The sequence below is a fragment of the Marmota marmota genome, unplaced genomic scaffold (genome assembly GCF_001458135.2).
Source record: "Marmota marmota marmota unplaced genomic scaffold, marMar, whole genome shotgun sequence".
NCBI classification, from domain to species: Eukaryota; Metazoa; Chordata; class Mammalia; order Rodentia; family Sciuridae; genus Marmota; species Marmota marmota.
Window position 1 is genome coordinate 13891496 of NW_026000241.1, and position 14426 is coordinate 13905921.

The 14426-nt window shown below is 46.3% G+C and overlaps 1 protein-coding gene across 5 annotated transcripts in view; it reads right to left on the reverse strand.

The window, feature by feature from the left end:
- Positions 1-14426, reverse strand: part of LOC107145478 (myosin VIIA and Rab interacting protein) — a 324704-nt gene that overhangs the window by 53065 nt on the left and 257213 nt on the right. For 3 of the 5 annotated variants that reach the window (XM_015489461.2, XM_015489458.2, XM_048794939.1), the window contains 2 exons: positions 10607-10760; positions 3332-3948 (listed from right to left, as the gene is read on the reverse strand). In XM_015489461.2, the coding sequence (XP_015344947.2) occupies positions 3332-3948; positions 10607-10760 (771 nt within the window). The remainder of the gene's footprint in view (positions 1-3331; positions 3949-10606; positions 10761-14426) is intronic. The other 2 variants (XM_015489460.2, XM_015489459.2) reach the window with 2 other exon arrangements.

A 14426-nucleotide genomic window follows, 5' to 3' on the forward strand; every position in this document is an offset into this window, starting at 1 on the left:
CTTCAGACAAGAAAAATGCAAATAGCCAAACATAGGAAAAAACTGATTGGTCTTGGTAGTAATTATGAACCTACTAACTAAAAAGAACTTTTTCTAACACAAAATTGGCAAAAACCGAACAGACCGACAATGATATCGTTGACAACATGCGAGAACACACTGGTGCGGCGATGACTATGTAAATTGCTGAGGTCTCGGGAGCTCAGTTGGCAAGTCTATTTTAAAATTAAAGATCCACACACGCCACCAGTCAGCAATTTTACTTTTCGCATAAAAAGATGTGTGCAATGACAATCTCTGTAGTATGTTCCTAACAAGGACACCTTGGAAAGCCTTTAAATACCCATCATTGTGGAAAGTTATTGTAATTAAAGTAGAGTCGTTTTTTGTGGTGAGCCAAGGGGTCCTGAGTGGGGCCCTGGAAGTGCCTGAGCCAGCAGGTGATTATCACCAGCAAGGCTTAGCATTGTCCGGATAGAACATGATGTGGTGATGAAAAGCAGAGGGACTGTCAGGACTTCCTATTGTTTTAAATTTTTTTTTTACAGATAATACACCCCTTAGGACTGCTCTCTAGATGAGCAGCTCCCACACTCACACCCCTACCCCTGACATACCACCTCCATGTAATCTTTTGCACATAGAATGTGTGGATCCCTGTGTGCTGACTGACACCTCTACTGCTTGGCTGTCAAGAGACAGGAGTGGAAGAATATGGACAGCATGATGCCGATTTTGCTACGACACAGATACATTTCTCAATTGTGTTTCTATATGTACTATACGGATACGGATACATGGAGATGGATTGACACCAAATACACCTGTAATTACTTTGGGGAAGATTACAGGGGTTTAGAGTTGTGATCAAAGGGAACTTCGTCTACACACTTTAATATTTTTTACATGGTAGAATATTCATTTTATATTATGTTAATTTATTTATATGATTAAAAAAGCAACAATTTACATATTTTATTGATTTGGAGAAGACACCTGCCCCCCTCCCCCACCCCTTTAGTAAACTAAATTGAAGGGAGGACGCAGAGGGCCAGGGTTTTGATGCCTCTGATAGCGCCACACTAGCTCCACCTAGTGGGGATAAAAGGACATTGCTACTCGCTCAGGGTCACTCCCAGGGAAGGAGTGGCCCGGGTGCCTTTTTGGCTGGCGTGAGCCTTCTCCCTATTTATACCTTGCAAAAGATTAACATCAGAACATAATTTAAAAGCCATTATGTCATAAATAGAAGGCTTCAGGCACCTGATTGTGGTAGTGATGAGGTATTTTATATCCTTACATGAATCATGTGGTTGACCCTCAGGAACATCCCTTGAGGCAAGTCACTCAAAGTCTCTGCACGAAAGTCTCTACTTGAACTAGATAACAATGATTGACAGCAGTTAGACTGAATTTTTTGTTGCTTCACTCTATGGTCATAACAATCCCATAAGGCAGATTTTTAATAATCTTATGTTATAAGGAGGAGAAAATAAGAGCTTGGACCAAATAAGATACTGTTTTACAGGCAATATATTAGCAGGTGGAAGTGATGCTAGATTCTGTGTTCTGAGGCCTTTCATGGAGGGGCTCAGGATCGGATCTGGCTGATGGATTCATAGAAGGTCTTACAGCAAACACTGGTAAAGATCCAGCCTGAATCCCATGGCCTGCAGCCTTGAAGGACAGTTTCTGGCCCACTGATATCTTCCAAAGTCAAGCTTTCACATCTCTCTTCTTCACCTGAGGAATTTCTCAGGTCTCAACCGCACAAATCTGGCTATGTACAGAGTTAATGCCCACCCTGGGTGAGGACAACCCTCTACCAATGGAGGATGGGATGTGGATCAATGCCTCCTGTCCTCCATTTGGAAAATTCTGAGCTGTGTCCTATGTGGTTTCCTAGAGAGTCTCTGGTAGGACTGCCCAGCTGCCTTTAGCCCACCTTAATTGACATTTCTCACTTCCCTGTGTCACACTTGGGCTTCTGGGATCCAATTCCTTGACTCAAGTTTGATTCTGGTGGTACCAAAACTAAGAGTGCACTGTTGCTAGGTACTGTGGGAGTCATGATGACATTCAGGAAGTGGATGTGGATTCTCCGGAGCATGAAGTCAAGCTGATAGTGATTTGATCAATGACTCTGTGCCCACAGGGGCATGGCAATATAATTAGATTTCTCATAAGACTTCCAGTTTCAAATATGACAATTCATTGCTTCTATGAGATTATTTAAACTTTCTGGGCCACGTGTGTCCCTTTTGAGTTTGGAAACTACTGCTATGAGGAGGCCATAGTGGGCTCCATGAGGTTTGGTGGTGGGTCTGCAGTGATGTTCAGCAGGACTTCCCCTGAAGAGGCAAAGGCACAGGAGCAGCAAAAAAAGGGTGTAGAGCTAAGAATGAGCAGCGCTTTTAGGAATATGAGATCAACCCAGATAGGGAATCCATGGCCCGAGATTGCAAGAAAAACTACGTGCGTGCATGTGCGCATGTGTGCGCATGTGGCTGTGTGTGTGTGTGTGTGTGTGTGTGTGTATGGGTACATTTTTCTAGGGATAGAGTTCAAAGCTTTAATTGCATGTTCCAAGTGGGCTCAGAAACTACACCACATGATCAGAGCCACCAAGGATCCTGAGAGGGCTGTGAGGTAGACTAAGAATCCCAGAATGTTAGCACATCACAGAAGGTTAGCAACTGCAGAATGTTCAGTATGATAACGGCACCTTGAGTTATCATACTGAAACAGCATTTACTGAGTCCCTGTGCCATGTCTGGGACAGATCTGAGCTCTTTATAAACATTCGCTTGTCCCAACCTTCCTCTGAGCCATCTCCATTTTACAGATGTGGCAACTGAGGACTTGAGAGATGCCTTGCCCAAGGTCAGACAGTTGGATTCGAACCCAGGCAGCCTGACTCTAGAAACCTCACCCTCAACTCTACATCACTGGCCTTCAAACTTTAGCACTCAGTAGAATCTCCAGAAGAGTTTGCCAGGACAGATGATCTAGCATGTTCTGGGTGGGGCCTGGGAAGCTGCAGGGTTAAGAAGTTCCCAAGTGTGCTAATGCTGCTGGTGTGGGGAGCACACTTTGAAAACCACACTTTGAATTCTAAGCTACTGTCTCCAAAGAAGAGGACATGGAGCATTGAGGTGACCTGGCATGAGTCACTCAGCTACTTAGCGGTAAAACCATGATGACAATCTGCTTCTGTGGATTCCAGAGCCAGGACTCTTGAGGCCACTTAGCTGGGAGGAGCGCATATTCTACTTCAGAAGTGTGTGCACCTGAATTTTCACACTGAGACCACAGGGGTGCAGTCTGTTACCTGGGGATGGGCACTGGTGGAAGATGGTTCCTTGTTTGGCTCCTCTGAGCCCATGCGGGCCCTTCTCCACCGCCTGGCCCGCCGGTCTACAGTGTGTGGGGCCTCCTCTGGCTCGCTGCTGTCTGAGGTCTCTCCACTGGCCACCTGGGGGTTGAAGTTCACGTCCAGCTCTCCCTGTAGACGCATCTTCTCTGCTGCGGGGTTCTTGGGGACCTTCCTCTGCATCCAGGACAGTCTGGTCCTGTGCCCAGCATCCCTGGAAGAGCCTGCTGAGGAGGTCTCTGAGTCAGAGCACATAGCCTCAGGGTTGGGGGAGAGCCCAGATAAGGAGATGGCTGAGGGGCCTTGGTCAGCGCCCTGGGCCTGTGCAGGCTGTGCCTGGGGGTGCCTGGGCAGACCCTGGGACTGCGGACATAGCTTGCTTAAAACCTCACTCCAGTCATAGTCCTCCTCGCTTTCGGAGCCCATCTCATCATAGGCAGATGCCACACTGGAAGCCACCTCCAGGGCCTGGAACGTCCCACTCTTAGGTTTGGCCAGCAGGCGGGTTGGGGGCGGAGCACCGTCCTTCAGAGCCACCCAGTTCCCATCCGGGCTCTGCAACACTGGAACCGGACCTGTGAGAGGACAGGAGAAAGAAACCAGAGAGTGGTTACCATTAGAGAGCAAGGTGAGGCTGTCACTTGTCACCTCCCCATGACGGGCTCCTGGGGGTGTTAGGGAGCAACAGCCTTTAGGAAGACCCACGGGTCATACTTCACTGGGGAAGAAGTTTAAGGATCCTTAGGAATTCTCTTGAGGCCTCACAGCTGGAGAGAAGCTTGGAGATGTAGCTCTACCTGAGTCGATGGCCACCTCAGTCTCCTAAGAATCACCCTGCTCCTGCCCTGGGCTGGCAGGAAGGGCTGCAGTTGGCTCTTTGACCTTGGGTCATGGTTTTGTCTCTTAGATCCTTGGCTTCCCCCCACCAATGGGAAATTATTCCACCACCTGTCCTGATTGACCTCACAGCTAAAGATGTTTACCCTTGGGACACAGATTTCACTCAGCAGCCCGTGAGATGGACATGGAAGTCTACTGTGAAGTCAAGGCACAGGCCTCCTTCTGAAAAGGACTTGAGGCTAAGGAGGTTGGTATTTCCAATTCCGTCTTACAGAGGAGGAAAGGACGATAAGCAAAGTAACTGGTTAAAGGTCCCAGAGAGCAACTGTTAGAGCTGGTTCAACATGCATCCTTCACCTGGCTCCGGGCAGCTCTAGGTTATCAGCTGTGCAATGGAAGCTCTTGACTGGCTGAATAGCTCGGGGCAAGGGCAGACTGCGGCCATGGGCTGGGTTGGTCTGAACTGAATTCAGGTCATCTGGGATAACTGGTACCTGGCCCAAGGGCTGGTCTCTTTGAGGGAGTAAAAGTTGCTTTGTCTTATTTTTGTTGAAGGCATATAGGAAAGCGTTATCTGCCCACGTCCCTGGAGTAAGATGACAGGTGCTTTTTTAGTGGGAGGTGGCTTTGGCACAGTAACTGCCAATAGAAGCTGTTTTAAAATGAGGGACTTCGCAGGGTGCTGGGGATGGGTGAAAAGGGCCTCAGGGGTTTGAAAAGGGGCCATTCCCCAAATTGTGTGTGGACTCCATCTTCTAGGCTAGAGGCCTTTGGGGCCATAGCTCTCTGCTGTAGGACCTTGAGTCAAGGACATACCTTGTGCTACTTAAAGAATATAGATTTTTCTACCAATTAAACCGTCACTGCTCCATATAATGGAAACGAACTAGTGTTTGTGGTGTTGTCCAAAGAGCATTGTCCTTGCTAGGCCCACTTTAGAACCAAGCCTTAGGAGAATTGGGATGTCGGTGGGACATGTGTTTCCAACTGAGCGACCCAGTTCCACTTCAACTGCCTGCCTGCAGCTCAGGCTGGAAAGACATCAAGATCCCCTCTCTTCCTTTGAAAGTCAGAAAGTGGGGCTTTCTCTTGTCCAGGAGGGCAGTGAGCCCCAGTAGCTGGCTGATGTAAGCAGGGGCTCCTGCAAGACTGAAGCCAAGTGGCACCCTTTCTCCTGCCTCCTCCGCCTTCATTATCTGTCTCTGCAACAACACAGGGCGAAACCCCAGGGGCACAGCCCCTATTCCAGGAGCGCGTCTGATCTCCCTGCCCAGGTGTAGCCTGCCGATCTTGGAACATGGAAAGCCACCCTCCAGGTGACAAGTCCTCTGAGGTAAGGTCTGCCTCTCAGCCACCTCCTTATCCTAGAAGCGAATTAGCCTTCTCTGTCCCAGAGCAGGTTTATGCAGCAGAAAGGACAGAAGTCTCCAAGTCAGAGGGCTTAAGCAGTCTCTGAGCTTGAGCCCCTTCGCTGATGAAAAGGAATAGCTAAGGTCCCACTGAATTGTTAGGAAGATGACATGGGAGGATGCTACCCACACCTGCTCAGGGCAGATGAATTCCTGATAGCTCTTTCCCCCCACCCCCCCACCCCGTCTTCATAAATGAATGAAGCTGCTTTTGTGCAGGGCAAAGAATAAGAACTATGGATTCAGGCAGATGCAGGGCTGATCCCCTGTGACTGAATTTACTCAAGAGACCTGGGTCAGAGAGCCTCGGAGCCTGTTTCCTGGCCTGCCAGTGTGACCCTCCCTGGCTGCTGCTGGATTATTATGAGATGTAATTCATCCATTAGAGCATCTGCCACACCGAGGGCTCTCAGATATTTTTATCTTTAATCTGTTTAATTGCATCATAGTATTAGTATTCAAAACCTGACTCACCACTCATATCTCCCATCTGTATCTACATAAAGCAAGTAAGAGCGGCCACAATTCAGTATTAAGTATTAATGTGTATTATGTATTAATATGTATCCATTGACTATGGAAGTATTTGACAGAGTGGTTAATGAGGGTTATTATTACCACCTAGAGTTTATGGGTGGGAGTTTCTATCTTGCAGGCATTCTTCCAGTGTGGTGTCTGGAGGCAGCTGAGTTACTCAGGACACTCAGGCTCTCAGGGAAGCTGGTGATAGCCAGTAAGGAGCCACATAGCTTTTCCCTGTGGGGGCCCTGCCTCAAGCCTTAGCCCTCATCCCTTCAGCCCACACCTAGTGGGCTTCCAACTTCCACCACTTGCAATTCTTTGCTTGAGTTTTTGATCTGGGTGCCAGGGCGTATATTGCTCTCAAAGGCAGGGTGAAGTGCCTGGAAATCACCTTGTCCCAAGAGCAGCCCTCAGTTAGTGGTTGGGGAGGCTCCTGGCTAAGTTCCCAGCTCTCTCGCCTGCCAGGCAGGTGGGTCTTCTACATGGACTCCCAGATTCCCCCGTGGGGACAAGCTCCAGTCACCCACAGTGGTAACCTGCTTGGTAAGAGTCATTTGCTGCTTCCCTTTCCTTACTTGTTTCGTGTCCCCACTCCTTTCTCTTTGAGTTTTCTGGGCTCATGTCCCAAATAAGCCACATGACCTCAGATCCTCATGTTAGACTGTTGCTAGTGGAAGTCAAAGACACCTAGAAGATGCCAAGTAGACTGGGCCCACTCTCTGGAGAAAGGAAAGGCCCTCTGGGCTTTCGAATTAGTCACCATGTCTGTTCTCTGGACATTTGCTGAAACTTGATTCAAACGTCACTCATCAGTGGCATATGCTTGGCCTGTCTTCCTTGAGGATCTGGGTCTTGGCTTCTGAGTTCTGACAAAAAGCTTTAGTTCTTTCACACTTAACACTGTGCCGTGGTTTATTTTCTTGGTTGTTCACTCTAGTCCCAACCCTGACTGTGAACTCTTGGAGGACAGGGTCCTTCTGACTTCTCTACTGCTGTGCTTTCAACTGCTGCCCAGCTTTGGGCCCCATCCTGGGTACCTAAAGACCATTTATTAATGAACACAGGCACCAACAGGCTTCTGGGCAAGAGTGGGCTTTTGATTTTCAGCTCTCAATGAGCCCTGCTCTCTACAGATTCTCCTGGGCCATGTGAGGAAGCTGAGAGGAAATCCCCTGATAGTGCCACTCCGTGCCTGGCTCCAGGGTTGGCCATGTTGTAAATGTGGTCCTTGGACTCCAACGTCCAGTACTTAGTGGGACGAGATTCAGCTCATTGCCAGCTCTTCACTTTCTCCTGATTTTATAATCCTGTTTCCCAGGTGCTTCTGGAGAAGTTAAGAATTGACTGACTTTCATCTCCAGTGAAAAACCCATCCTTAGTAAAAATAGATGTCTCCCTGTCTGCCTATTGATGCTCTCCATTCCTAGGAGGAACTTTGTCGAGCACCCCCAGAGCTGCTCAAAGCTGCACCTGGGCTCCAAAATCCCATTCTCTTACTCTGACAGGGAAATTCCTTGGGGACCCCGCTAGCCCTAGTTCCCCCTTTATCAAAATTCCTGCTCTTTAATTTGGCAGAGACAATGCTCACTGAGCCACCTCAGAGCAGTGACCATTCCCTGGTTTTTATTTCCCCAACACTAAGCACGTGCTGTGTATACAGTAGGTGCTCAAACTCTATAAAGTGATAATGCATTTTGAGGAAATCTAATAATTGCTCTAAGTGCTGTCAAGGCTGAAGGTAAAGTTGCTGTGGTTTCCCCAGACCACAGTGTCCCCAGGGCACTAACGGGCTCTGACCAACCCTTCTGAGGTATAAACAGAGTTGCTGAAAATAGTCCAGTAGACATTAACCTTCTACCATGACCTCCACCTCTGGGCCTCTTCTGTTCTACATTTCTGCTTTGCAGAGACTGAGCAATGCCTCTGGGAGTAATTTTCTTTCTGCTAAACATGCCACATGTCCCTCAAGACCTCTAGAGTTGTCATGGACATTTTAGCATGTTAAGGACTGAACATTCCTCAGAAAATCAACTGCTTTAATTTTTTTTTTGTTTTAAATTTTTATCCTGTGAGATGCATGGGTTTTTGAACAGAGTATAAAATCTTTTTTTTTTGTGTGTGTGATATTATTGAATTATACTTTATGTTTATGTACAAGTAACATGACTGCCTAACTTTATAGAAAATTATGCACCCAATCATGTTGCAAAAACAAAATTCCTTTGTAAATTTATTAGGAATGCTCTTAATTCAGTGGGGAACTACTGTGTGATATGGAGAATCTTAAAGAAGTTTTTAAAATATCCTACCAACCTACCACTTTGTAAATCTGAATTTTCACATGATGGTTTTTTTTTTGTATGCTTGTTTTGATGATAGAGAGATACATATTATGGAGCAGCAGTTGAAAACCCCCACATGTTGGAGTCACCATGTTGGGGTGTGAGGACCAGCTCTGCTCATGTTAGCTGTGGGGTCTTGGACAAGTTATGTAACCTCACTGCCTATTGATGCTCTTATCTTCCAAACAAAATAAAAAGAGCAGTTAGCAACAGCCTTGGAGGAATACATAAAACGGACCCTGCACTTTATGAAGGGATTTTAAAGGTTAGCTATTATTGTTTAGTGAAGATCTATTACATAATATTCTCATAAGCCCTGTGGAATCTACAGTCCTTTCTCTGTGGAAATGTACATTTCATAAGGAGAGGGACACGGAGGGTCAGCGGGGGTGGTGGTGGGGAGAGTGAGTGACAGAGGAAGAAAGAAAGAGGAAGAGAATGAACGAATAAATATTAATATGCTGGGAAACAGGAGGAAAGAGAAACAGATCTAGAAATAAAAAAATGCACTTAAAAATAAAAACAAAAACTAACACATAAATAAAGAAACTATTGTGCGCTACCGAATATGTCCTGGCTCTGCAGTTTCTACTAATAGGTGCTAAAAGATTAACATGGAAACCATCTTTTTTTGGAAAAATCTTTGGAGCGACAGTTAAAAATATTCCATGTGTATGATTCTTTGCACTGTGTGGATTTTGCTTATATAGCTGTTGGTTAAATCATTTCCTTATAGAGTAGAAATGACAGCTCCATCTTTAGAAGCTTATATGATTATTTTGCTATCAATCTTTTCTGGTTGCTTTTGTTTTTCAGGTTAGGGTCTGACATACACCATGGGTGAATACCACTGGTAGTTCTTCATGTGAAGACAAATGTGCCTGGTTTCCATTCTGTGGATGTACATACCACACAGAAAGGTGCTAAACATGCCACATGTCCCTCAGATGTGTTCTGAGGCTGGGTAGGCACCTTTACTCCAACAGTCACGGGGTCTAGGAGACCCCTGAGTATGGGGGCTTCCTGGCCCTCAGCGGCTGGCCACATGGTTATACAAGCATCTTGCAGCTTTTGATTTGACTTTAGGAGAGTGACTAGTTAATTTGAACCTCTTTATTTTGAGGTTCATGACTTAACAATTTTGTCAAGGACTATTGTTACAGACGTTGAGCTCAATTGCTCCTTGCAGTGCTAGAACATTCTAGGAAAATAAATAGAAAGAACAGACACTAATGAATCAAAGTGCTATCTCCAGGTGTGGCAAGATAGACATTATACCATCTAAGCCTCTTTCATGGCTGGGTGATATTGCTGGGATACCTGAGCCACACAGGGCTACATTCCCCAGGTTCCTCTGTATGGAATTGTGGCCACATGACAGGTTTCTGCCCATGAGATGGGAGTGACAGTGGTGAGTGTGTTTCCCCATGGAGGGGTTAGGGAGTAGAGGTCCTCTGCCTCCTTCATTCTCTCTTTCTCCACCTGCTGGCTGAATGTGGATGATCTAATAGAAGTTTCAGGTCCTAGAGGGCAGCGGAGCCACAGTGCAGGCCTTGGCCTCTGCAGGCCTCTGCAAGCCAGGGACAATTGCACTGCATGGGTGTGTGATGAAAAAGGAAATGACTGCATTAAGCCCCTTGACTGTTTGGTCTACCTGTTATAGCAGCAAGTGTTACCCTACTCATGTATCTGGTTTCAGAAAGGAATTCCTTAAAACCAGATTGATGCTGGGACCCAAATCCCTTTGAAAGCTGAAATGCCCTAAGAAGTTGGTTTAGTGAGCCTGTCCTACATAAGATGCATCCTCCCAGTCTATCAAGAACAGGGGGCTACAGTGGGGCCATGCAGCTGAGACATTTTAAAACCCTTGCCCAGGAGTACCCGTTTCACAGGTCTCAGCAAGGAACATGGGATATTGATGGCACATTAAAAGCCTTCATAACTAGAAAAACTGGCCAGGTTATATATGGTGTGCTGTGTCAGAGACCCTCTGACTTGGCCCAGCCGCCCTGAATGGGCGTACACAAACTTATGAGCTGAGTGGCATGCAACTGCTGAGAAGCCTCTGGGCAGCACTTCTGAAGCCCACAGATCAAGCAGAGGCTGCTTAAAACCGTTACTTTTTCCATCCAGCCCATCCATGCTCTTCCAGCTGGTCAGAGCAGACTCCTTCTTTTGATGCTGGCTCCAGTGCCTCGGGTGCCTTGACACAGTCTCCTGGGAAGAGGGCTTCAGGATATCTTCACCAGAGAATGAGAATGCAGACTGGGAGCGCTGTGGGGAGAAAAGAGGGGAAGGGATGAGCTCACGGGGCACAGTCCCTGGGATAAATGAGTTCAGCTTTGCAGAGGACCATGTTTAATACTATGGACTTTTTTTCTGGTGAGCCTTCAAAGCTGAAAATGAGTACACAATGCCACGTCACTGTCACTGTACAAATGGTTCCCTGTTTATTCCACTGCAAGTGGCCAAGCTTACTAGGTAGCATAGAGGTGCAGAAGAATCCTATAGGGCCAGTTCTCACATGGCTCCTTCTTGTCCAGCCATTCTCCCCGTCCATATTTCTTAGGACTAACTGCGTGAAGACCTGCTCTAGGTCATAGAAAAACAAAAACATTTTCCCCTCAAAGACTTTCAAACCCACAGGAATACAAAGTTATGGCACAATGTATGGGTTGTAATAGATGAGCAATCAATGTAGGGTTAATCCACAAGCCCAAGAATGATCACAGCATGTTCCCATTTAGCCCACGAAGCAAAACACAATGAACCCAAACCTAAGGAGAACTGTGGAAATGGGAATTCTAATGACTGACAGGAAACATATCTGAATTGCATCATACATGTAAAGCTCAAATACTGTATACAGAGAACTTTATCAAATATGAAGAGACCAATTTTTTTTCCTTTGCCATTTAATGAAGGAATTTCATGGTTATTTATTTTGGCCTTTCATGGTTATTTATTTTGGTCTTTTTTATATTGATGACAACATTAAACAAAGTACTGATCTGTAATTCAGGCTCCTGAGCAGGGTGCCTCCCCCTGTTGGCTGATGTTACTGCCAACAGCACCTCTCTCTCCTATCCCAGTGACAAATGTGCTCTCCTCCATGTTCTTATGTTCGTCCTCGCCCACCCCAAGCGCTTAGGATAGAAGACCCAGGGACTTGCTCAGGGAGAGCTCTGAGCAGGGCTGTGGCATAGTTTGGAGTTGGAATTGGGAGCCAGCTGTCCCTGGGCTCAAACACCACCTCCGCTATGACACCTTGGCAAAGTGACTTAATTCTGGAAAACGACCTTGCCCTGCACTCCCAGTAGATTGCATAATAGGCGAAAGCTTAAAAAAAGATGTTTGCTCATAACAAAGAAAGCCAGCAAAAGCCAGCATGGGATATCTGGGTGACAACTCCGAGATTTATGGTTGGAGTCTGGGGAGAGGGTGACACACTCAGTGGCCTTGCTTCCTAAGGACACAACCAGTCTGAAAAAGACACAGACAGATGTGGCTCAGAATCCAGCATGCCATTACTGCAGGCCAGGTACCCTCTGGCACAGGCACAAGGCACCAATTCACTGTGCTGCAGAGTATATGGCAGACTAGCTTGGGTCCTAAGCTACAGGAAACCTCTAGTTCCCCTCACAGGACTTTTGAGCAGTCTAGGAGGATGATGGGCTTACAAGATAATAAGGAAACTTCTAAGCTGTGCACCAAGGGTTACCACCTGCTCCCATCTCTATGAATGCAGAAGCAAGGGCATAATGGACCTCCAGAGATGCCTATCAGTGCAGTGACCATAGTTAGCGTGGTTGTATGGCGAATGAGCTGCATCCTTATGGATTCCACAAAACTCTGTACACAGGTCTCATTTCCAGCAGGTCCTGGCCCATGGAACTCCACTGACTGCCCCTTCCCCAAGCTGGTCGGGGACCTGGTTTCCTCTGCTTATTCATGCTTTACTGCACTCTACTGCAAACATCTGTCTTCTGACTGGTGTGCTCACTAGACAGAAGAGCACCCAAGGGCAGTTAATGTCCTGTGAGTGGTGACATTCCCAGGCCTTGGCACAGTAAGTGGTACAGAACTAGAAGTCAATGAACACTTGCTGTGGACTTAAGGCTGGCTAGAGGAAAGGTTTTCAGAAGTGCCTGAATTATTTTTCACTAATTTCTTAGGTACAATTGGGGAGTAAGAGGAAATAATTGCATCCTGGAGAGCAAGGTTTTACTTGGAGAAGAGACAAACACACACACACAAGTGGCTTGCGGCCAAATGCTTCCTTCATTCTGAGGACACAGCAAGGACTCTCTGTCCCCAGTGTTGGGAACGGTTCTGATGATGCCACTTGACAAGCCCAAAGGTTTTCATGGAGCTGGGGATTCAAGGAACTGTTTGTGATTTTGTGAAATCCTTGAAAGATAATGAGAGGCTTTCAGAAAGCACAGAGATCAAGGCTGATAGTCAAGTGCAGGGATGTTATTAGAAAGAAGGAAACATCTTCCTAAGGCAAACCCCACGTTGTGAGGGGATATAGCCCTGGTACTGATTTCACCCAGAACTGGGCAAAGGTTTTCTATGAGACCACACAGGTCTTTCCACACATTGACTTGTCAATTTCTTCACAGACTGGGAGCTCCTTGAAGGCAGAAATGGACTTCTGTGTGTGATCCTCAGACTCATGTTTGCACCTGAATTTGCAGGATGTACGACAGTTCTGGCTCTTAAGGGGCTGACAGTCCCATCGCCAGATCCAGTATGACTGCAGCTACAGAATCCATTCGGTGTATTCCGACTTTAAAACAAAAGTCTACAAGATTTTCACTGTAAATCACTAAATACATGTTTCAAAAAGGGAACCAAATAATATATCATATTTTATTTGTGCTGGCTCAAACTATATCTTATGTGAATAGTATATGTATGTAGGAGGTTGGTGGGGGTCCATTTTTATGAGGAAAAATGCTCCCTACCCCCCTACAAAAGTCAAGACCAACAAATGAAAACTCTCCCTAGTCCCAACAGGGAAAATGATTCTGTGTTTTTCATGTGGGCTGGGATGTCAGATTTTTATAATCTATTTAAAGCAAGCCACTGGTGCATATTTTAAAAATTGTAACCTGACAACCACAAAATGTAATAGTCCTGTCTCCTTCCAGCCCAGGATACTGGGCCCACTGCCTCAGGCCAGGGTGGAAGAGTCTGTTAATATCTAGACCTGGTTTTGCCACGCATTCACTGCAATAAGCAAAAACACCAGCAGATGGTGCAACAGCAGCACTTTTACTACTCGGCTGGCTCCTGGGAAGCAATAGGAATTTTTAATAATTTATTTATTCATTACCCTAGCCAAGCCTTTGTGTCCACCCTTTCTTTACCACTCACAGCCTCGGCATTTCCCCTTCTTCTTACCCACCCGAAGTCCACCAAAGAAGCAGGACTGGGGACGTCTGGAGTGGGGGTGGTGGGGTTTCCTGTATTCAGCACATCAACACCTTGGAAAGATGGACATGAAAATCTGAACTTCCAAATAGGCACTGGCTCTTTACTCCTTGATTTTGCTTATTCATTTTTACTTTTCAATTTTTTTTGTGTGTGGTTCTGGAGATTGAACCTAGAGGTACTGTAACCACCCACCAAGTCTCCCCACCTAGCCTTTTTTTTTGGACAGGGTCTTACTAAGTTGCCCAGGCTGGCCTTGAACTTGAGATCCTCAGACTCCTGAGTTGCTGGGATTATAGGAATGTGCCACTGTGACTGGCCTGGAGTGGCTGTTTACTCTTTGGGCACTAATTCATGGGTGAAGTTTCAGATAGAGTGAGTCAGTGGCTCTTCCTCTTGCTATATGGGATCTTGGAGGAACTTCAACTGTTCTAAGCCTCAGTCCTCACATTAATGGATCAGTATCATACCCAGCATAGAGAAGTCACTTAATAAATATTA